Raw genomic sequence first — 22,506 nt, 5'->3', positions numbered from 1 at the left:
CGTGCTGCTCCCTGGAGTGGTACGCCGCCACACTGCTCCTTCCGCTCCCCGGCCTGCTCCGATGGTGCTCGCAGGCCGGGGGCCGCACAGACAGCATCTCGGGAGCCTATTATCAGCAAGGGCAGACATCGACGACGAGGTGCAACACCGCCTCCAGTGCGCCAGTGCAGTCTTCGGCCATCGGCGACCGCAAGCTATCCGGCTGGTGGCAGCAGGAATGTGGCGGCAGGAGGCCGCAGCTGGGGTCCCACAGGGGAAGATCCCCAGCAGTCAGTGGGAGGACGGGCCTGGAGGCAATCGGGGCAAAGCAGGCTGGGAATGGAGCAACATTTATATAGCATCTTATTATATCTCTCAGAAACACCTCAATTCATTTCATGCGCAATTAATTGAAATGCAGTGGCTGATGCTATGGCCGCCATTTTATACACAGCAAGACCCCACAAAAGGAAAGGAAATGAAAAGCCAGCGAATCTGTTTTTTGGTTGAGGGACCTGGAGATCTCAATTTCTGAGCTTTCCAGGAATAGGCTGCCCTGGAAAGGCCGGTACCATGTGTCTCTCATATCTCTCAATATCCAACATGTGGAATTCAGCTTAACACGTGGGGCAGGAGCACAGTTTCTCTGCAGAACTGGGAAATCAGCTGATCTTGCCAGCACATGAACCTGGTGTCCTGTGGATGCTTTTTCTTACTGTTTAGCAGCACGACTTCCCAACTAAAGCAGGAGAGCTGCAAGGTATGATACACACGGCTAGTCACCATGGAAAGCTTACGATGCAGTGCAACTCCAAGTTGTACTTTGTGTTAACCTCAGCGTCGCCTCACAAAACATTTGTGGCACATGTTAGTGCACTTCCTCTGATTAAAAGTGTCAGTGTCGATATAGGGCCTGAACTTGGTCAAAGTTAAGGCCCGCCCAAGTGCCGCCCAAAGAGACCTGGCGGTACTTTGGCCGGGAGATTCCTCAAAACGATCTGCAAAGACCGCCTGGTGGCAAAAAAGAGACTTACGCCCTGAATGTGGGCGGCAGCGGGCGGGAGCTCCCAATCTCGGCGGCAAATGCAATCCTCGCCAAAGTGCCACCAAGGATTGAGCCGGGCCCAGGGAGGCTGGGGGGAAAACATAAAAATAAAAACGCTCACTAAAAAAAAACATTGGAAAACCTTCAGGAGACCTCATCCACCTGAATCGCTGTAAAAAAAATAAATAAAAGAAGTTTACTAATCTTTTTTTTGCAGGCCTTCATACTTACCGTTGAGGTTAGACCTGCCCCCATGCAGCGGTCCTTCCCCCCGCTGCCGCCGACTCCCGCCCGGACCAAACTGGCAGCTCGGTGGGCGGGAGGACATTTACACGCCTTGTGCGCCAGTGGCCGTCAGCGCGCAGTTCCCAGCGGTCCTCCCTTCCCGCTGGCGGGAGGCCTAGAGGAAACTAGCACTGAGGGTAGATCGCTCAAAAAACTCAGTGGCAGCTGGCAGCAAGTACACCAAGTTCGGGCCCAAAAGTGTCAGAGGATATTTTGTCAGAAGAAAATCGACCCTTTAAATGACTGCAGGTGAAAGACTGGGTTAAGTACAAAATACATGTAACTGCTTGTATGGGTGTAAGCAGGCTTAAAATTACATTAAATCTATTATTATAAGCTGGGTGAAATTGGTCATAAGCGGTAGCACAATTCGGTAGTGGATTAGCGGCCCATTTTACACACCTCCCAATTTTCTTTCCATTGACCCTAAGGGATCGATTATACTATTATTTCTACAAAGGCAGAGAAGTACAGACTGGGCTGCACACATAAGAATATAAAAAAGCCCTTGAGAAAAAACACATTTAGTTCATCGAACCTGCTCTTTCCACAGAACATAAAAAAATTAAACCTCTTATGAGTTTCAACACACCCAATCACCTGCCAAACCCACAACCTCTACCGCCGAGCAGGGCAAGGGCAGCAGGTGCATGGGAACACCATCACCTCCAAGTTCCCCTCCAATTCACACATTATCCTGACTTGGAAATATATCGTCGTCCTTCATCGTCGCTGGGTCAAAATGCTGGAACTCTCTCCCTAACAGCACTGTGGGAGTACCTTCACCACACGGACTGCAGCGGTTCAAGAAGGCAGCTCATCACCACCTTCTGAAGGGGCAATTAGGGATGGGCAATAAATGTCGGCTTTGGCAACGATGCCCATATCCCATGAACGAATAAAAAAAATTAATAGATGTGCAGTAGCTACCTGATGGTCTCTGACGTCTTTTATATTGTTTAACAACTGCAATAATTCAACAGGAACAGGAAAATAAAAATACTCAACAAAAATGTAATGATAACTTTAATCAATATTTTCAATATGTTTCATCTTTATTATTTAGTCCTGATATTCTGGATTGCTTCTATTATATAATGGCAGGCATTAAACTGGTACAGAAAGGAATGTTCACCAGGAGAACTTCCTTCTCATCTTCAAATAATACCATGGGGTCGTTTACATCCACTAAAATAGACTTAGTTCAACATCTCATTTGAAAGATGGTGCCTCCAACCATGCAGTGCTCCCTCAGTACCTCACTGATATATTAGCTGAGCTGATGTACTCCATCCCTGGAATGGAAACTTGAGCCCATGACTTTCTGACTCAGAGATAAGAGTCCCACCAACTGAGCAAAGCCAATTATCGCATTTATGCACAAGCCCATTGCTTGAATGTACATTTTAAAGTTATTATGCAATTGGAGCAAGTAATCAGTCTTATCTACAATCAATACAACTAGTTACCTGCAGAAATTCCAAGCCCGGTGTGCAGTTTGTTAATGAGAGGGTAAGGCCCCTGGTTGCAGAAAGCACCAGAGAAATCATCCAGAGCAAGATCCCACACCATAGCTCCGCCAAAGTTGTTTTGCTTCAGCCACTGGATCTGGAATGCAATATAGGCAAATTCATTTAGTAAATCCTTCTTTGCAAACAAAATTCATTTTTTTTAAATCACTAAATTATTGCAATAACCTATTTTAAAGTTACAAAGATATATCTAAGCATCTACAGCGACAGACAGGGGGTGGGGGGGGGTGAAATCCACCTTGGGCAGGAGTGCAAAATGGATGATAGTGAATCGACAGCCCGATTTACACTCCACACGATTCTCTTTTCCATTGACTTCAAGAAAATCGGTCGGTGTGTGAAACAGGCCACTGATTCACTATTACCCATCTTGTGCTGCTGCCCCAGATGAATCTTATCTCCACATGCAGGTATTGCTCTATGTGAGTTATTTACCATTGCCTAGGGGATGCGGGACAATATTTCTCCTGGTGAGTTAAAACATCTCACTTAGAAACACTGACATTACCAATGCAAAACATGTATTATTAACATACCTGAAGCAAAATAGCTTCCCAAAATTTTGCTCCTCTGGCCCAACCACTTAGCGTGAGTGCTCGGCTATTTGTAAATGTACAACCTGCTTCCAATATTTTCAGAACAGGTGGCGAATCAGAAATTAAAGTCCTAAATACGTTGCTATTAAAAAGTTATCTTTGCCCATCTCCAATTAGAAACCACCTCAAGCAGCAGATATGCCAGATAGTTGGTGCACAAATGAATATTTTTCATTCTGTGATCTGTGGAGAGTGTTATTTTACCTGGCCTTGTGGTAAAGGCACCAAGAAATTGATATGTAATGCTATAACTCATGAGATGTGTGTAGATGGTGCTTCTGGTCCTAATTATTTGACTGCCCAGTATATTAAAGTTAATGTATATTATCACTAACTGGTTGTGTCTTGTTGTGTCTTATTATATGCATGGCATTGAATCAACACATTAACAGCTTGGTACATCAGAGTTTACAGACATACCTTGTCTCCAAAGCTTTTCAGATTGTCATATCCAACCCATACATTTCCTTTATAGGCATACGGAACCATTTGTGTAGCATCCCATTTCATGGTGGCACCATTCAAAAATGTGCAGATCTGACAGAAGAGTGAGACATTAAGCTACAACGTATTACATTACCACGGTTGGCAGTAATTTATGTACAGAAAAAATTCTGTATGTTAATTTCAGCAACAATTTCAAATTTCCTCCAATATATTCGATACTTTTCACAAGTGGCACCTTTTACAAATTAAAAAGTATTAGATGAATGCAAGACTCTAATCGCAGTCACGTCGCAGAGGAACTACTGAGCAGAGGCCTTACAGTATTCCTTAAAGGATCAGGCAACAGTGAAACACATTTTGTGGAGGTTGGACTGGAGAGAGCACTGTCTCTACCGCCTCACATGGCTTTCAGGATCTAATGCCAACCAACATTTTAAACCAGCCCTCCCACTGATTGATGACTCTCTGGAACTGGGGCCCAGTACTAGTTTTCTTGAACGATGCTGCACTCTCTCAGGATAACAGCACATGCAAGCGCTCTGGCTACATTCTTTAGATATGTTGCACAAAGGATACAGAGCCAGACAGCTGCACTCGGGATGCGGCCCACAGCAGGTCCTTCCCAGGACTCGGGTGTCATGAGATGAGGGCCATCTCAGTCCTAGGAGGCTCTTGGTTCTTGTGTGCAGCAAAACACCTCTCGCAACACTGGCTGTCAGATATCAACATGTAAGAGCACTAGATAGGTCATAGGAAGGCACAGCAAGGTGCCCAGGGGAAGCTGGGTAATGAGCTTTAGAGGGGAACAATTAATACAATATTGTTGTTCGGACTGGTTCTGTTGGGATAATGTGACTTAGATGTTTTCAGAGTCCTGAGTTGAGGTGTTTGCCCACTAGGCAACAGTGACTATATTCCAAAAGTACTCCATTGGTTGTAAAACGTTTGAGACGTCCGGTGAAAGGCGCAATATAACTGCAAGTCTTTTTCTGTGGATAAATGTGAGGTTATCCACTTTGGTGGTAAAAACAGAGAGACAGACTATTATCTGAATGGTGACAGATTAAGAAAAGGGGAGGTAAAACGAGACCTGGGTGTCATGGTACATCAGTCATTGAAGGTTGGCATGCAGGTGCAGCAGGCGGTTAAGAAAGCAAATGGCATGTTGGCCTTCATAGCGAGGGGATTTGAGTACAGGGGCAGGGAGGTGTTGCTACAGTTGTACAGGGCATTGGTGAGGCCACACCTGGAGTATTGTGTACAGTTTTGGTCTCCTAACCTGAGGAAGGACATTCTTGCTATTGAGGGAGTGCAGCGAAGGTTCACCAGACTGATTCCCGGGATGGCGGGACTGACCTATCAAGAAAGACTGGATCAACTGGGCTTGTATTCACTGGAGTTCAGAAGAATGAGAGGGGACCTCATAGAAACGTTTAAAATTCTGACGGGGTTAGACAGGTTAGATGCAGGAAGAATGTTCCCAATGTTGGGAAAGTCCAGAACCAGGGGACACAGTCTAAGGATAAGGGGTAAGCCATTTAGGACCGAGATGAGGAGGAATTTCTTCACCCAGAGAGTGGTGAACCTGTGGAATTCTCTACCACAGAAAGTTGTTGAGGCCAATTCACTAAATATATTCAAGGAGGAGTTGGATGAAGTCCTTGCTACTAGAGGAATCAAGGGGTATGGTGAGAAAGCAGGAATGGGGTACTGAAGTTGCATGTTCAGCCATGAACTCATTGAATGGCGGTGCAGGCTAGAAGGGCCGAATGGCCTACTCCTGCACCTATTTTCTATGTTTCTATGAAGTGGTCTTCCGTGCCAATCTGTGCCCATAGGTAAGCATTGCAGGATACACTTCTACCTCAGCTGGTTTATCATGAGCTGCATGGTGAGGGGAGGAGGAGTTCCAATGGATCGGAGAAGCCAGCAACGGAAATTGCCAGCCAATATGTATTTTGCATGCTGTTACAATGGGACATGAAGATGAAGATGAAATAGAATCAGTATAATTGTTAGACTACACTCCTGGCATGGAATCTTGCCAACGCAGAGCACAGACCAGTGGATCAGACATGAAGAACAGAATGGGCTGATTTGAGAGGACGGGTAGATCAGGAGCAATGCAGTGATATTCAAGATGGTGATGTCCATGCCTGAGTTTCTAACCCAAGCTTTGGCCCAGCGAGACTCCAAGCTAGGAGCAAAATTTCATAATTTCAGGGCTCGAATTTCCAGCAATGTCTCTGACCCAAACTATGTTTAATTGAACAGGGCTTGGTGCTACCCCTGAATCAGATGCAAAATAGAAGATATAGTGGGGCCAAAATTCAGTGTCCCTGAAGGGACGGTTACTGGTCGGTCTTCCATGGTCGGATGTTTTTCCCTCCCCTGCCATATTCAGCTCGGGGTGGGGTGGGAGGTGGGGGGGATTTCAGTGGTGCGCATTTCCGCTGCAATCGGCGGGGTGAAGCCACTCTAAAGGAATTAGTGGCGCGGTGAGATCATCAGTGGGCGGGCCACTGAAAAACGGCCACGCTCATGATATTCAGATACAAAAAACGAGGATTTTTTCAGGCAGTGCCCCCTCGAGATTTTCCAATCGGTGCACAAGCGCGATACCGCTGGAGTGTTGCTGCGATTGGGCCCGTTTCTTAGGTAAATAGTTTTTGTTATTGTTTTGACTCCATTAAACCTGCTGAGTGCTGCTCAGAGGTTTTGACAGACTTTTGGAGGACTTTCAGGTCTGACTCTTTAGTGGAGGCCTGTAGGCCAAATTGTGGGCTGCAGAGACCTGCTTGGCAGGGTTCACCCTGAGGATAGGAGGAGTGTTGGGAGGACGACACCTGATACACCTGCTCAGAAGCAGGATGGCACGTGGGAGAAGGCATTGCCGTCAGCACCATGCAGAGAGGCAGCGGGCAAGGGAGGCAGCAGCCATGGCTGCACAACAGAGAGAAAGGAGTGCAGATGTGCACAGACAGGCAGCTAGAGAGGGTGGCCAGGAGGGAGATGGCATCAGGAGAAAGGTGAGGGATGCTGATCTCTCCCCCACCGCCCCCCTCCCCCTCCCCTCCAAATACTGGGAGAGAAGCCTTTTCAGCAAGAGCCTCCAGAGGAGACCGATAATGAGGAGGACCAGGGAGATAGCCAGCTGCTGGGGGAGGTGGCCAACACAGAGGAAGGAAGCCATTCCCTCAAAGGGTCTACAGACCTCAGTTCTCCTTCTTCCAGTTCAGTGAACCTGTTGGCTCTCCTTGCACCTTTTACACTAGCCATCCTTCCAACCTCCTCCCAAACTCCTTCCCCCCTCAGGGCCTTGCTGCAAACCCTGGCCGAGCAGTTGGCTCGTTAGAAACCCTTACCTGCAAGCTGAATTTCTCAGTGGTCATGATGCTCAAATTAAGACAGCCACACTGCTGAAAAATCCACTTTGGAAGGATTCCTTAGTGCTGGAACCCACTTTTTCACTTTTGGAGCTGAATATGGGGTGGCCCAGCTACGAAAATGTTTTGGCATTAATGGCCCCAAAAAGGTGAGGGAAACACCAGCTTTCCAGCGGTGAATTTCAGACCCAATGAATCCTTAAATACCACTATACTTACTCAGATTTGTACTGCACTGCAATATGTCTTTTGAAGTCACTTTTTTACAATTACAAGACATTTTCCCTCACTTTTGCACCCTGGAGTATATCGTGTTTCACAAAAACTCTTTATTGCTACTGAGCTAGAGGCACAAGAAGCTCTCGTAGAGAAAGTCCAAAATAATGGAAAAAGCATGATGTAGATAGAGGAAACAGGCCCAACTAATCAATACCGAGCCTGAATTAACATCCCCAGATCCAGCCTAAACCGGATTAGCCGCCAGCTTCAATTATCGACCAGGAATGGGGGAGGGCTCTCCGTGGGAGAAAATCAAAGTTCCACTGTCTCTTATAGATAAGTAGTCGGATTTATAAAACACAGCCAGATTTGATCTCATAAGATATGCTATTCAGAATCAAAAGTTGTATAAAATCGTATATCACAGCTCAGGGCTGTGTATTTATATTCCAGTGAATGTATTTTTTTTACTATCTTGGCTCAGCAAATCAGTGCATGCTATAATTCTGTTTATAAGCATGCTTTTCTTTTACCTTAAGGAACTGTAAAATAGAATAAATATGCAGAAAAAATTACAGGTTGTGAGGTGGTTAACAATGAATTCCACGATGGGACAATTCCTACACATATATAATTCCATTATTCAAACCATCTGTAACTCATTGCATAATGAGGAAGAAAGGTAGATTAATACAGACTCTAGAATGTTCATACCGCTATAAATAAAGGTAAAATATGTCTGAATGAAATAACCATTACTTTACTTTTGCTTTAAATTAACATAACTGGATATGTGTGCTCTTATAAGGAAGCTCTCACAAGGCTGGCATGGATACTTACTGTCCAAGCTGAGGAATCTCATACCCAGAATCAATGTTACTCTTCCCACCGGCAACTGCAGCTGACAGCAACAGTCTTGCTCTTCCAGCACTTTTCCCCTCAGCTTCGAAAGCTGCCATCATTTCCTAAAAGTGAATAAAGTTTCTCTTAGCCATTGATCCACGCAAAATGGAGGGTTTCAAACACTGATCAAAAGGACTTTTGAGCTCCTCTTTTATAAAATGCAACAATCGGCAATGCTGGGCCAGAGGGAGAGCAAGGCTCATGCGAAGCCAGGTGTGATTGACAGCAGGTATGGAGTCAGAACAAACACCTTTATCATGGTGGTTAGTAACGCTGAATGGAACTATTTTTTCATCAACCCCTTCGTTTACAGAGGGCATGAAAATGGGTAAATCCAGAATATTATTGTAATAAAGCTCCACCTGGTGGACTACTGACGTAATGCAGCTACAATACATGTGGCAGGGTCACATGATGACAGTTTCTGTTAAGAGCCATCTTGTGTAGTGTGTACTTGTTAGTGATGTTGTAAAGATATCACAATTATTATCAGATAAAAAACAAGAGGAGGATGGGGGACTTAGATTCAAATTGCAAATGGTATTTTAGGACTGATGTCAAGAAATGCTTCTTGAAACAAAATGATTAATGTGTAGAATAGTATTCCATAAGGAGTAGTGGAGGCAAAACACTGAAATCTTTTTTTAGAAATAATTGGATGGTGAAATGGTGGGGGAGGACAACTTTAAGATCTATCTTGGGAGACCAAATGGGCTTCCTCATCTGGAACTGTCTTGTGATCTTGTGAACCTTTCATTTTTATAACCATTTTTAAAACCATGCTATACATTTTTTAGTTACAAAAAAACGTTCAAACAAAATAAAAATTCTCCTCAAGGGCAGTAAAATGTGAGTTTGCAAATCTATTTAAAAGCAAATCTTTGATTGCCCTGCTACAAATGATTCACTTACTGATGGCCGAAAGCTGGAGAATCTCCTAATAAGAGAGTGTTACTATACATAAAAATATAGTAGGAATGGGAGCTGGAGACACATAATGCGAGATAGAGGAGGAGAAGACCGAAAGGATGGATGTGAGGGGAAGGTGGAAGGAAAATTAAAATTAAAAATGTTAAAAAGAAGAAAAAATGGCAGCCTTAGAGGGTTTCAATTTAACTAAAAAATTATAAAATGTATTCATGACCAAGTGTTGCACAATAGTGTATCTAATACAAGGGTATAGCCAGAGGTAGAACCAGGTTTCAACGGAGCCTAGATGGATAGCAGTTATTGCACAGAGCCACAACAAACATCTTTTCTTATCACAGTGTTTAATGAAGCTGCTATTAAAGTGTTTTGCTCAGTAAATACATATATTTCTACTTTGAATATTCCATTTACATGGAATTGATGAAATCGTATTTTAAATCCCACCTGTGCCAACAGAGTGTAGAGATGCTTGTCTTGTGGGGGGCTTCCTCTTGACCCGGGATATTCCCAGTCTATATCCAAACCATCAAACCCATAACCGCGCAGGAAGCTAATCACAGACTTTATGAATGTTTGGCGAGTTGCTGATGAGGAAACCATAGCGCTGAATCTGGAGGAGAGTAGAATGTTAAAGAAAAATCATCAGGATCAGAGCAGATGTATTTTGGCTTCAGTAATTTCAGTCTGCAAAGTAATTGCAATCAACTTAATTTGGATCTCTTGTAGAGATTCGGCTCTGGTGCCTTTAGGAATTTCCTCAGAACTTCTCCTGTTCCGCCACTTCGCTGGAAATGCAACAGAAACCCCGCTTACGGGTGCATTCATGGGTTTTGTCGCATTTCCAGAGACCTTGCGGCAGCAAAGCAGAAACAGCTTCAAGGAAATGATAAGGATTTGACGTTTTTTATATGACAGAAATATGGCAGGAAACACATTGATAAAGGGGAACCTAAAAATAATTGTTATTGATGTTGTATTGTTCTCACCAACAATATTCACCTGAAATATTAACTTGTAATAATTAATTCACAAAATGATCAATGAATTATCTGATTTTTCTTGTCATGCAGATATCAGCCTATAAATATGGGCTGCAATTACATTTTAGAGGCAGTTAGGCAAGGAGCGCTAATTCATTACATCTACCCTTATAAAGTATTTGTCCAAAACTACAAGTATATTTCCATCAGCTAGATGTAGTGAAATTGTAAAACAATTCTTTATAAATGGGTTTACAATTTTGCTGCAGTTAGTACACAGAGGACACCTTCCCCCAATATTTTTATAGTAATCAGCATCATAAGGAATAAAAAAATGTTGCTTATCCAACTCAAAAAAAAAAATTTCCATCTTACTTCTGAGTTCCAAAGTTCCAGCCACCGATGGACAGGAGAGTCTTAAGGTTTCCATTCCTGTGTTAAAAAATATATAGATTAATGAGAAGATTTCGAATCAAAAAATGTAAAAAATGCTATTTTAATAATATTTGAATAATCACTGCAATTGTACTAAAACATTATAGTCCTAATCTCTTCAGTACTGTTACCACTTCAAGTTCTTCATTATTTTCTTATGCAATTGGTAACAGTTTCTGTCAGTGGATCTCATCCCTTATGATCTGAAACCTGTCTGTTAACACTCACTGCCCTAACAGAGTGGATAAGCCCAGGGATTAACACTTATCCCAATTGCAGGAATACTACTAGATTGAACATAGCCTCATATTACAGTTCCACACTCACTTTGGGCAGAAAATATACACACACCAAAGACTCAACAGGCTAAAGCAAACACCAATTTGCATTCACATAGCACCTTTAACGTAGTGAATGTTCAGTGCTTAGGAGAGACGCAATCAAAAATAAAGAATTTTGTACTGAAGACATCAATGGACATCAATGTGGAAAGGTTTGGGATGGGAATTCCAGAGTGTGGGGCCATGACAGCTGAAAGCACAGTTGCCAATGGTGGTATGAAGGGGAGAGGACGCATAAGAGGTTGGTGTTGGAGGAACAGAGAGTTATTTAAATTAGCGGTGTTTGGGGACTGGGATCATGTAAGTCAGTGAGTGATGGGCGACGAGGATTTAGCGTAGGTTAAGATAAGGGCAGCAGAGTTGTGGATAAGTTGAGGTTTATGGAGGGGGGGGGTGGGGATATGAATGTGCTGCCAAGATAATAATGGACTAGTCAAGTCTAGTCATGAGTAAGACATTGGTGAAGGTTTCAGCAGCACATGTTACTGAGGGAGCAGAGGAAAGCGATGTTATGTCAGAGGAGGTAGGCACATTTTGGGATGGAGAGATTATGAGATTAGAAACTTGACTTGGGTCGAATACGATGACAAGGTTGTGAACAGTGTGGTTTAGCCTAAAGCAGTGGGCGGGGAGGGAGATAGAGTTTGTGACAGATACAGAGATTGAAGCAAGGGCAGAAATTGATAGTTTCAGTCTTCCTGGAGGAAGTTAGAACTCAAACAGAACTAGCTGTTGGACAAACAGCCCACAGTATAGAGGCAATGGAGGGAGGTTATAGACCTGGCTGTCATCAATGTACACATGGACTCTATTGTCTGCAGATGAGGTCTTCAAGGGATAGTATGTAGATGAAGAAGAGGGGTGCCCAACGATGGATATTTGTGGAACTCCAGAGGTGACAGCATGGGAAGTGAAGCCATTGATAGGCATGCTCCAGCTGTAATTGGATAAGAGTGGAACCAAGTGAGGGCAGTCCCACTGAACTGAACAATGGAGGAGAGCCATTTTAGGAGGAGAGCTATTGTAGGAGGATAGTTTGGTCAACTGAGAGGTCATGGTGGATGAAAGGGGCAATGTATTGGCCACAATCACAGAAAATGTTGTTTATGACTTTCAATAATGGCATTTTGGTGCTATGGAAAGGGTAGGAACTTGATTGAAAGGATTCAAAATGGGAGTTGTGGGTGAAATGGTCACTGATCTGGGACAGGAAAGGAAAATTGGAGATGGGGCATGAGTTTACAAGGACAGTGGCATTGAGGGTGGGTTTTTGGAGACGGAGGTTGGTAATGGCAATGGTTTTGAAAGGGAGGCAGACAATGCCTGAGGAGAAAGAAAGAAAGACTTGGATTTAGATAGCACCTTTCATGACCACCGGACGTCTCAAAGCGCTTTACAGCCAATGAAGTACTTTTGGAGTATGGTCACTGTTGTAGTGTAGGAAACATTAGAGGGAACCACTTATAGTTTCGGCATCAGTTGCTCCTGATTTTTTGGAGCAACTGGTGTAGAACGGAGTATCTTAGAAATCCAAATTCTCAGCATTTAGTTTGCTCCAGTTCTAGTCAGTTAGAACAGTTTCACTTTGGAACAGAATTTTTTTTTCAAAAGGGGGCGTGTCCGGCCACTTACGCCTGTTTTCAAAGTTTCGGCAGTGAAAACTTACTCCAAACTAACTTAGAATAGAGTAAGTGAAGATTTTCGTATGTTCGAAAAAACCTTATCTACTCTTTAGAAAATCAGGCGTAGGTTACAAATTAGGCGTAGGGAATGGGGGTGTTTAAAGGGAAGTTTACAAACATTAAACACTCAGTTTTACAAATAAAGAGCCATCATCAATAATAAATGATGAATACATCAATAAATTAACCAATAAATCAATCAAAAAAATTAATAAAAAATAATAAAAAAAAAAAATCAATAAATAAAACATTTTCTACTTACCGACTGCAGCACCGGGAGTCCTCCAACAGCGTGCTGGGATGGTCCCCCCAGTGTGTCTCTGTCAGTGTCTCTATCTGTCTGTCTGTGTGTGTGTCTCTCACTCTCTGTCTGTCAGTGTCTGTGTTTCTGACAGCGAGGGGAGGTGGGGGAGGGGGGGAGAGAGGATGTAGGGAGGGAGGGAAGGAGAGAGGATGTAGGGAGGGAGGGAAGGAGAGAGGAGGGAGAGAGGGGCTGGGAGGGAGAGAAGGAGGCTGAACGGCCGGGCCCAAGACCTCGGGCTAGATTTACAGTTGGGTGGCGTCGGGTCTCGGGAAGGGGGTCGCGGAGGTCTGGGGGGGAGGGGCGGGGTGTGAGAGAGAGTCGGGGAGGTCGGGGGGGAGGGGGGGAAGAAAAAGAGTCGCGAATGTCTGGGGGTGGGGGAGAGAGTCGCGGAGGTCCGGGTGGGGGGGGGGGAAGGAGAGAGAGTCGCGAATGTCCGGGGGTGGGGGAGAGAGAGTCGCGGAGGTCCGGGGCGGGGGGGGGGGGAAAGAGTCATGGAGGTCCGGGGGGGGGGAAAGAGAGTCGCAGAGGTCCGGGGGGAGGGGTGGGAAAGAGAGTCGCGGAGATCTGGGGTTGAGTCGGTTTGGGAGGAAGCAGGAGCTGGGCGTGGGAGGAGCCTTATTCACGCAGCCCCAGTGAGGCCATTCGGCCAGGGATAGGGGGCTGCGTGCTTCGGGCCCCTCCCACACAGTTTTGGCCGCCTGGAGCTACTGCACATGCGCGCCCACTGTAGCGCGCATGTGCAGAGGTCCCGGCACTGTTTTCAGCGCAGGGACCTGGCTCCGCCCCTAACAGTTCGTGCTGCGCTGCGCCCGGCTGCAGAAGACCTGCAGGGAGCCGGAGAATAGGGAAGTTTTTTTTTAGGCGCACTTTCTGGCGCGAAAAACGGACGTCCAGGTCCGGGCGTCGCCGTTTTAGGCACGTCCCGAAACTTGGGCCCATAATGTTGGGTAGAATGGGGGCAGGAAAAGAGGTTGGATGGTCTAGAGTTTAGTGGGAATGGGGTCAAGGGAATGTAAAGTGGGTCTTGTTGAGAAGGTAAGCTCAGAGAAGGTGTGGGTGAAGATGGGAGAGAAACTAGAGAGGTTCTGGGCTGGGTTATGAGATTTAGGGGTATGTTTGGCTTGGTGGTCATAGGGAGGGAGGAAGCAACAGAGATAATGAATTAAACTTATTTACAGAATTAAGGGGAGTTTATGTTGTCTGAAGCCATATCGCTCAGAGTTTCACAGTCACTTTCTGGTTGACCCTTCTTTGGAATAAAACTGCTGATAATTTTTACATGCATTAAAATGCCAACATTTCATGATTGACATTGAGTATTTACTCCCTTCTGTTACCAAATTTCCAACAAAGTCCACCACTTCAGTTCAAAGACACAATACAGTAGTATATTAACATAGTGTATCACAGAGAAAGCGATTCATAAGGCGTTAAAAATAAATCTTGGTATTGTAGAACTAGTGCTAGATTCATAGATTCATAGAAACATATTGCACAGGAGGCCATTCGTCATGCCTGTGCTGCCTCTTTGAAAGGGCAGTCATGCTTAGTTTAATAATATCCCTGCTTTTTGACTGTAACCCTGTAAGCTGCTCATCTTCAAGTAGCTGTCCAATTCTGTATTAAAATTATTTAATACAGGTGTTTGACATCTCTCTCAGTGAACAAATTTCTCCTTATCACCCCTCTAGATCTTTTTCAAATGATTTTGAATCCATGACCTCTGGTTATTGACCCACTTGGCGGAGGGAATCGTTTTTTTCTATCAAAACCTCTCGCCATCTTGAAAACCTCTATTAGGTCACTTCTTAATCTTCTCTGTTCCAAGGAGAACAGTCCTAGCTTTTCAAACCTCTCCTCATAACTGACATCCCTGGTACCATCCTGGTAAACCTCCTCTGTAGTCTTTCTAAGGCCTTTACAGTTTTTCTGAAGTGCAGTGCCCAAAATTGTCCACAATATTCGAGCTGAGGCCTAACCAGTGATTTATAAGGTTACATAAGAACATAAGAACATAAGAAATAGGAGCAGGAGAAGGCCATACGGCCCCTTGAGTCTGCTCCGCCATTTAATACAATCATGGCTGATCTGATCATGGACTCAGGTCCACTTCCCTGCCTGCTCTCCTTATCGTTTAAGAAACTGTCAATTTCTGTCTTAAATTTATTCAATGTCCCAGCTTCCACAGCTCTCTGAGGCAGCGAATTCCACAGATCCACAACCCTGTGAGAGAAGAAATTTCTCCTCATCTCAGTTTTAATGGGCAGCCCCTTATTCTAAGATCATGCCCTCTAGTTCTAGTCTCCCCTACCAGTGGAAACCTCTTCTCTGCATCCACCTTGTCAAGCCCCCTCATAATCTTATACGTTTCGATAAGATCACCTCTCGTTCTTCTGAATGCCAATGAGTAGAGGCCCAACCTACTCAACCTTTCCTCATAAGTCAACCCCCTCATCTCTGGAATCAACCTTGTGAACCTTCTCTGAACTGCCTCCAAAGCAAGTATATCCTTTCGTAAATATGGAAACCAAAACTGTACGCAGTATTCCAGGGGGTGTGGCCTCACCAATACCCTGTATAACTGTAGCAAGACTTCCCTGCTTTTATACTCCATCCCCTTTGCAATAAAGGCCAAGATACATTGACCTTCCTGATCACTTGCTGCACCTGCATACTAACCTTTTGTGTTTCATGCACAAGTACCCCCAGGTCCTGCTGTACTGCAGCACTTTGCAATCTTTCTACTTTTAAATAATAACTTGCTCTTTGATTTTTTTCTGCCAAAGTGCATGACCTCACACTTTCCAATATTATACTCCATCTGCCAAATTTTTGCCCACGCACTTAGCCTGTCTATGCCCTTTTGCAGATTTTGTGTGTCCTCCTCACACATTGCTTTCCCTCCCATCTTTGTATCATCGGCAAACTTGGCTATGTTACACTTAGTCCCTTCCAGCAAGTCGTTAATATAGATTGTAAATAGTTGGGGTCCCAGCACTGAACCCTGCAGCACCCCACTTATTGCTGATTGCCAACTTGAGAATGAACCATTTATCCCTACTCTCTGTTTTCTGTTAGTTAGCCAATCCTCTATCCATGCTAATATATTACCCCCAATCCTGTGATCTTTTATCTGGTGCAGTAACTTTTTATGTGGTATCTTATCAAATGCCTTCTGGAAATCCAAATACACCACATCCACTGGTTCCCCTTTATCCACCCTGTTCGTTACATCCTCAAAAAATTCTAGCAAATTTGTCAAACATGACCTCCCCTTCATAAATCCATGCTAACTCTGCCTGACCGAATTTTGCTTTTCCAAATGTCCTGCTACTGCTTCTTTAATAATGGACTCCAACATCTTCCCAACCACAGATGTTAGACTAACTGGTCTATAGTTTCCTGCTTTTTGTCTGCCTCCTTTTTTAAATAGGGGCGTTACATTTGCAGTTTTCCAATCTGCTGGGACCTTCTAGCATGATCTCTTTGCTTTTATATTCTATCCCTGTATTTATAAACCCAAGTAACTCATGTGCTTTTTTGACCACCTTATAAGCTTGCCCTGCCATCTTTAAGGATTTGTGTATATCGACACCAAGATCTCGCTGCTCCTATATACTTTTCAAAAATGTGCCATTTATACTATACTGGCTTTCCATATTAGTCCTCCCAAAGTGCATAATTTCACACTTCTCCACATTGAACTCCAGCTGCCATGCTTCTGCCCATTTCACCATCCTGTCTATATCATCCTGAAGCCTATAACTATCCTAACCACTATCTACTACTTTGCCAAGTTTTGTATCATCTGCAAACATTATAATGCTGCTCCATACACCCAAGGCTCAGTTGTTTATAAAAATTGCATTGAGTCACAGACCCAAAACTGACCTTTGGAGAACACCACTGCTAACCACCTCCCAGTCTGAATAACATCCATCCACCACCACCCTTTTGATCCTGCCACTGAGCCAATTTATTATCCATAACATCACTTTCCCCTTAATTCCATGGGCTTCCATCTTTTTAATAGGCAGCTTGTGCATATATACATCTACAGCACTACCTTGATCAACCTTCTCTGTTATCTCATCAAAGAATTCAATCAAGTTCGTCAGACACTATTTACCTTTAACAAATCCATGTTGGGTCTCCTTGAATAACCCATGCCTTTCCAAATGAAAGTTTATTTTGTATCTGATAATGGTTTCCAATAACCTCCCCACTACCGATGTTAGACTGACTGGCCTGTAATTTCCTGGTTTATCTCTCTCCTTTCTTGAATAGTGGTATAACATTAACAAGCCTCCACTTCCTCCGGCACTACTGCATTCAATGAGGATTGAAAGATTGTGACCAATGGCTCTTCTATTTCTACCTTTGCTTCTTTCAGCAACATAGGATGCATTCCATTTGGACCAGGTGACTTACCAATGTTCAGTAATGCTGATCTTTTTAATACGTCTTCTCTACCTGTTACTATCCTGTCCATAATTTCACTCTCATCTTTTAGTATAACCTTCACATCATCCGCTTCCTTTGTGAAGACCGATGCAAAGTACACATTGAATACTTTTAAATGCTAGATATAGAATCACTGTACCTGTTTTTAAGACCATTGAATGAGTGGTAGAGAGTAACATCGTTCCATTCATAGGTGGTGATTTGATTGTCCTTCATCCCAGCAAAGGCATAGATCAAATGTGTGCACAAGCAAGGGTCCACATTCTCCGGCTTGTACTTCCCCGCTCCTGGCCTGTACTGAGCCCAGTTTGTAAAGTAACAAACCAGTCTGTAGGCAGAGCCTGTGAGAGGGGAGAAATGGAAATCAGGACAGTGCTTCCACACATTACATTAAAATAAAGGAACGCTTGACATGCACAAAGACTTACCCAGTTCCAGGCAGGCCAACAAGACCACCACTGTAATAAAGGATATAAAGTAAGTTTTAGAATTATGATCAAAATATGTCTTGTGTCAGGCATTACACAGTGCTGTTATTGTACAGGTGATTAGGTTACATTTTGAAGTTCATAACCTCAACCCCCAGTGACACACTGTCCTGGCCTACTAACATGATATACTGAAGTTCCTAACCTGAACTGGACTTTTACTATGAAGTGTTGAGTGCAAAAATTGGAATAAGAGTAGTGTGCTTTGACAAAGCTACAAATCTTCCCCTTAATCATTCTTATATTATCTGTATCTTTTTTCACACCGAGGATTATTGCAAGGTGAAATGCTTTACCATGAGTTACTGTTGAGGCAGAGGCTATAATATTGTTTAAAACTGAATTAGATAAATACTGAAAAGGAAAAATATAAAAGGATATGGAGAAAAAGCAGGAAAATAGGTTCAGAGTAGATAGCTCCAACTGAAGCTATTTAATCCCATTTCCTTGTCCTATCCCCATATCCTTATACCAGCGCTCTCCTTTAACATGGAGCTAATTTTGGAATATTTCAGGTAAAGAAAAATAAATTTAAGTCACAAAGATATTTCTGTCTATGTTGCAGTTTATTAAATCATTTTATCAGTTAGTCCTCTTTTTGCTATATTCACCATCCAAATTCTATATATTTATATTCTGTACAAATATTTAATGACTTCTGCTGTTTGCAGAATTAGATTTATATGAAGTTCAAAGTAATAAATGTACAACATAGTTTTGGGGAGAAATTGGGTGTTTTTGCGCCTCCCGTTAGTGCCCCTGGGGATACATATGAGTTTGAGATCGGGCACGGCACCGCTAACGACTCCCGGTAAATTCAGTGGGAGTTTAGCGGTGGCGCTAAGCCGTTGTACTCCGATCTCCAGCGCCCGGAGATCATGATGTCATCGCCATGTGCACTGCCCCATTAGCACCCCAGCCCTTAAATTGGATTTTGCCCCTGGAAGCAGCGCCGGGCGATAACAGCGACTGTTTCAGGGGACGTGTACCAGGCGGTCTACTGCTACCGGGGCGAAAATGAAAGGGGAGGTGGCTGTCTGCTATTAAAAAAAACTCTCCTTTTCGTTGCTGCTCTGGGGCTGATCGCACGGCACCCCCGCTCCCTGGTGGTCCAAATAGGTGGCTTCTTCTTTGGCAGAGAACGCAGCGTGAGCCCTTCCCTTTAATTGAGCGAGGAGCCCCCTGTACGCAGCAGCCTTCTTCTACTTTTCTCCATTGAATGCATTCATTCTCACGCTCAATACTATTTCACGAAAACTGGTAGCCTTTGTAAGTATTCATTCCTCATGTATAAGTCTCATCAGTGAGTGTCACCAGGCTAAAAAAGCATTGGGAGCATCACAGTCAAGACCAGTTCTGTCCAATGTTCCCTGTAATTTTGCTTGGCCCTGCAAGGCCCCTAAGGGGTTGTGTGGGCCATTCAAAATACCGCGTATGCGCGGTTTTTGTATTGAGAAGCCAGCAAGCCTGCTGCGCAGGTCCCTGGAGCGCTGTGTGGCCGCACAGCTTACAGGGAACATTTGTCCTGTCCCCACACCCATCATCCCCACATCTCCATGTCATAGGTCCAGAGGGAGAAATTATTTTCAGTAGCAGGAGGGTCGGTAATCAGAGGACACAGTTTTAAGGTAATTGGTAAACGAACAAGAGGGGAAATGAGGTGAATTATTTTTATACAATGGGATGGTATGATCTGGAAAGATGGTGGAAGGAGATTCAATAGTAACTTTCAAAAGGGAATTGGATATATACTTGAAATGGAAAAATTAACAGGGCTATGGGGAAAGAGCAGGTGAATGGGTCTAATCGAATAGCCTTTTCAAAGAGCTGGCACAGGCACGGTGGGCTAAATGATCCCTTTCTGTGCTGTATCAAACTATGATCATATGATTCTATGGTAAGTGGGAATCTGGTTCCTCTTCCTATCAAGCCAGTGTAACACCAGCTGAGATCAGCTAATTTGAACGTGGGACCAGTGATTGAAATTGGGACCTTCAACTTGGCACAGTTTAACATTGACCCATCAGCAGAGTTAATAAATGGCGTTTGTGACAGGAATTTGTATACCACAATAAAACTCACAGGTATAAAGTGAGTGTCTCTGTAGAGAGGGAGGCAGAACAATTTTTGTTGAAAAAAAATACTATAGCAAACTAAATTACTCAACATTTTTATAAAGAAAGACTTGAATTTATATAGCGCCTTTCACGACCACAGGATGTCTCAAAGCGCTTTACAGCCAATTAAGTACTTTTGGAGTGTAGTCACTGTTGTAATGTGGGAAACGTGGTAGCCAATTTGCGCACAGCAAGCTCCCGCAAACTGCAATGTGATAATGACCAGATAATCTGTTTTAGTTATGTTGATTGAGGAATAAATATTGGCCAGGCCACCAGGGATAACCCCCCTGCTCTTCTTCGAAATAGTGCCACAAAATCTTTTATGTCCACCCAAGAGGGCAGACGGGGCCTCAGTTTAACGTCTCGTCTGAAAGACTGCACCTCTGACAGTGCTGCACTCCTTCAGCACTGCACTGGAGTGTCAGCCTAGATTTTGGTGCTCAAGTTCTTGGAGTGGGACTTGAGCCCACAACCTTCTGACTCAAAGGTGAGTGTGCTACCCACTGGGCCACAGCTGACACAATAGCTAGACTTGAATCTGGGAAGGACTTTCCTTTGTTCTGTCCAGTTTCTAATTCTTGGTACTGAACATTTTGTAAAATCCAACAATAGAACATGTAATTAAATGGAAAAATGAGCTCACCTGTCCCAAGTAGAAGCTTTGCCATTTTGCAGCTGTTTTGCAGTGGGCACTGCGCTTTCTTTTATACAATGAGCTTATCGTGTCTATTAATAAATCCATATATATGTATCTATCATTCTGGATCAGTCATGTTGTTGTCTTTAATAGTTCCAATGGAAAAGTCATTGTTAGTTCTTAAACTTGACTTAATTTTTGTTGTCTTATCCTTGACCTTATCTTGAATAAAATGTAATGCCCTCACGGGCTGATGGCCTTCATTGTAATCTGTGCTATTTTTCTCTTGCTGCTGCTGATACCAATTTTACCTCCTCTCTTGAAGGTGTTATATTTTTCCTTGCATACATTTCAATGGATAACAGATGTAACTCTAGTCATCATCATCATCATCATAGGCAGTTCCTCGAAATTGAGGAAGACTTGCTTCCACTCTAAAAGTGAGTTCTTAGGTGACTGAACAGTCCAATGCAGGAATTACAGTCTCTGTCACGGGTAGGACACAGTTGTTGAAGGAAAGGGCGGGTGGGACTGATTTGCTACATGCTCTTTCCGCTGCCTGCGCTTGATTTCTGCATGCTCTCGCCGATGAGACTCGAGGTGATCAGCGCCCTCCCGGATGCACTTCCTCCACTAAGGGCGGTCTTTGGCCAGGGCCTCCCAGGTGTCGGTGGGGATGTTGGATTTTATCAAGGAGGCTTTGAGGGCGTCCTTGAAACGTTTCCTCTGCCCACCTTGGGCTCGCTTGCCGTGTAGGAGTTCCGAGTAGAGCGCTTGCTTTGGGTTCCTCACCTAAGTGGCCATTCTTCATAGTTGAATATATACAATGAGTATTGGCAGACCATTCGATCACAGCTGAGCGCATTACCGAGTTGAGAAGGAATTTCTTCTCCCAGAGGGTTGTGAATCTGTGGAATTCTCTGCCCAAGGAAGCAGTTGAGGCTATCTCATTGAATGTATTCAAGTCACAGATAGATAGATTTTTAACCAATAAGGGAATTAAGGGTTACGGGGAGCGGGCGGGTAAGTGGAGCTGAGTCCACGGCCAGATCAGCCATGATCTTGTTGAATGGCAGAGCAGGCTCGAGAGGCTAGATGGCCTACTCCTGTTCCCAATTCTTATGTTCTTATGTTCTTATTCCTGTCCTCACTTAACATCCACACACACACACACACTTGAAATAAGTGTCACTGGATAGCAATCAGGAAACAGAAACCCAAGCAAATCTTTCCCTTCCCTAGTGCAGGGATGCTGAGGGTAACTTTTGTGCCTCCATTGCAGCCGCTCTCGAAATAACTCAGCAGAGACCAGAATCAAACCTGCTGCATTCTTAGTCTGGCTCAACTATTCATTGCCTTCAGAGCTAAGCCATCGGGGAGTTCTCTTCTACCTGCTCTAGTATTAAAAGGAGAAAGCCCTGATTCAGGTTGAAACGAAAGAATGAGGCTTGTTTTATGGTTTTGTGAGTGATTCAATGAACCATTCCATCCATTGTATTCATGAGACACTTCACTACTTGACCCCAGGAAGGTCACATGTTCGATCCAATTGTGCTGAGTTAGTTGATATCAGCTGGATAGTATGGGATTGTATAATTTGTCTCACTTTCCCGACAGTAGGTTGGGGGCAAATTGCCCAGAATTGTTGTGCCTGATGAAGAATGGCTACTTGGGAGGATACTAAAAGGCCGGATGAGTCCAGGTAAGTTAGGGTATGAGGCTGGTGCCAGGTT

General features: G+C 43.9%; 1 protein-coding gene across 1 annotated transcript; it reads right to left on the bottom strand.

The window, feature by feature from the left end:
* Positions 1-3,900: 3,900 nt before the first annotated feature.
* LOC139227926 (acidic mammalian chitinase-like) lies at positions 3,901-20,804 on the bottom strand. Its single transcript, XM_070859074.1, has 7 exons — positions 20,780-20,804; positions 17,957-17,986; positions 17,668-17,869; positions 10,678-10,734; positions 9,767-9,932; positions 8,330-8,454; positions 3,901-3,974 (listed from the first exon to the last, which is right to left on the bottom strand). The coding sequence occupies exons 1-7, from the start codon at positions 20,802-20,804 to the stop codon at positions 3,959-3,961; spliced, it is 621 nt and encodes a 206-aa protein (XP_070715175.1). The 3' UTR covers positions 3,901-3,958.
* Positions 20,805-22,506: the final 1,702 nt, after the last annotated feature.

The sequence above is a fragment of the Pristiophorus japonicus genome, chromosome 17 (genome assembly GCF_044704955.1).
Source record: "Pristiophorus japonicus isolate sPriJap1 chromosome 17, sPriJap1.hap1, whole genome shotgun sequence".
In the NCBI taxonomy this organism is placed as follows: domain Eukaryota; kingdom Metazoa; phylum Chordata; class Chondrichthyes; family Pristiophoridae; genus Pristiophorus; species Pristiophorus japonicus.
The sequence above is the reverse complement of the archived record's forward strand: the minus strand, read 5'-3'. Positions and strand labels throughout refer to the sequence as shown.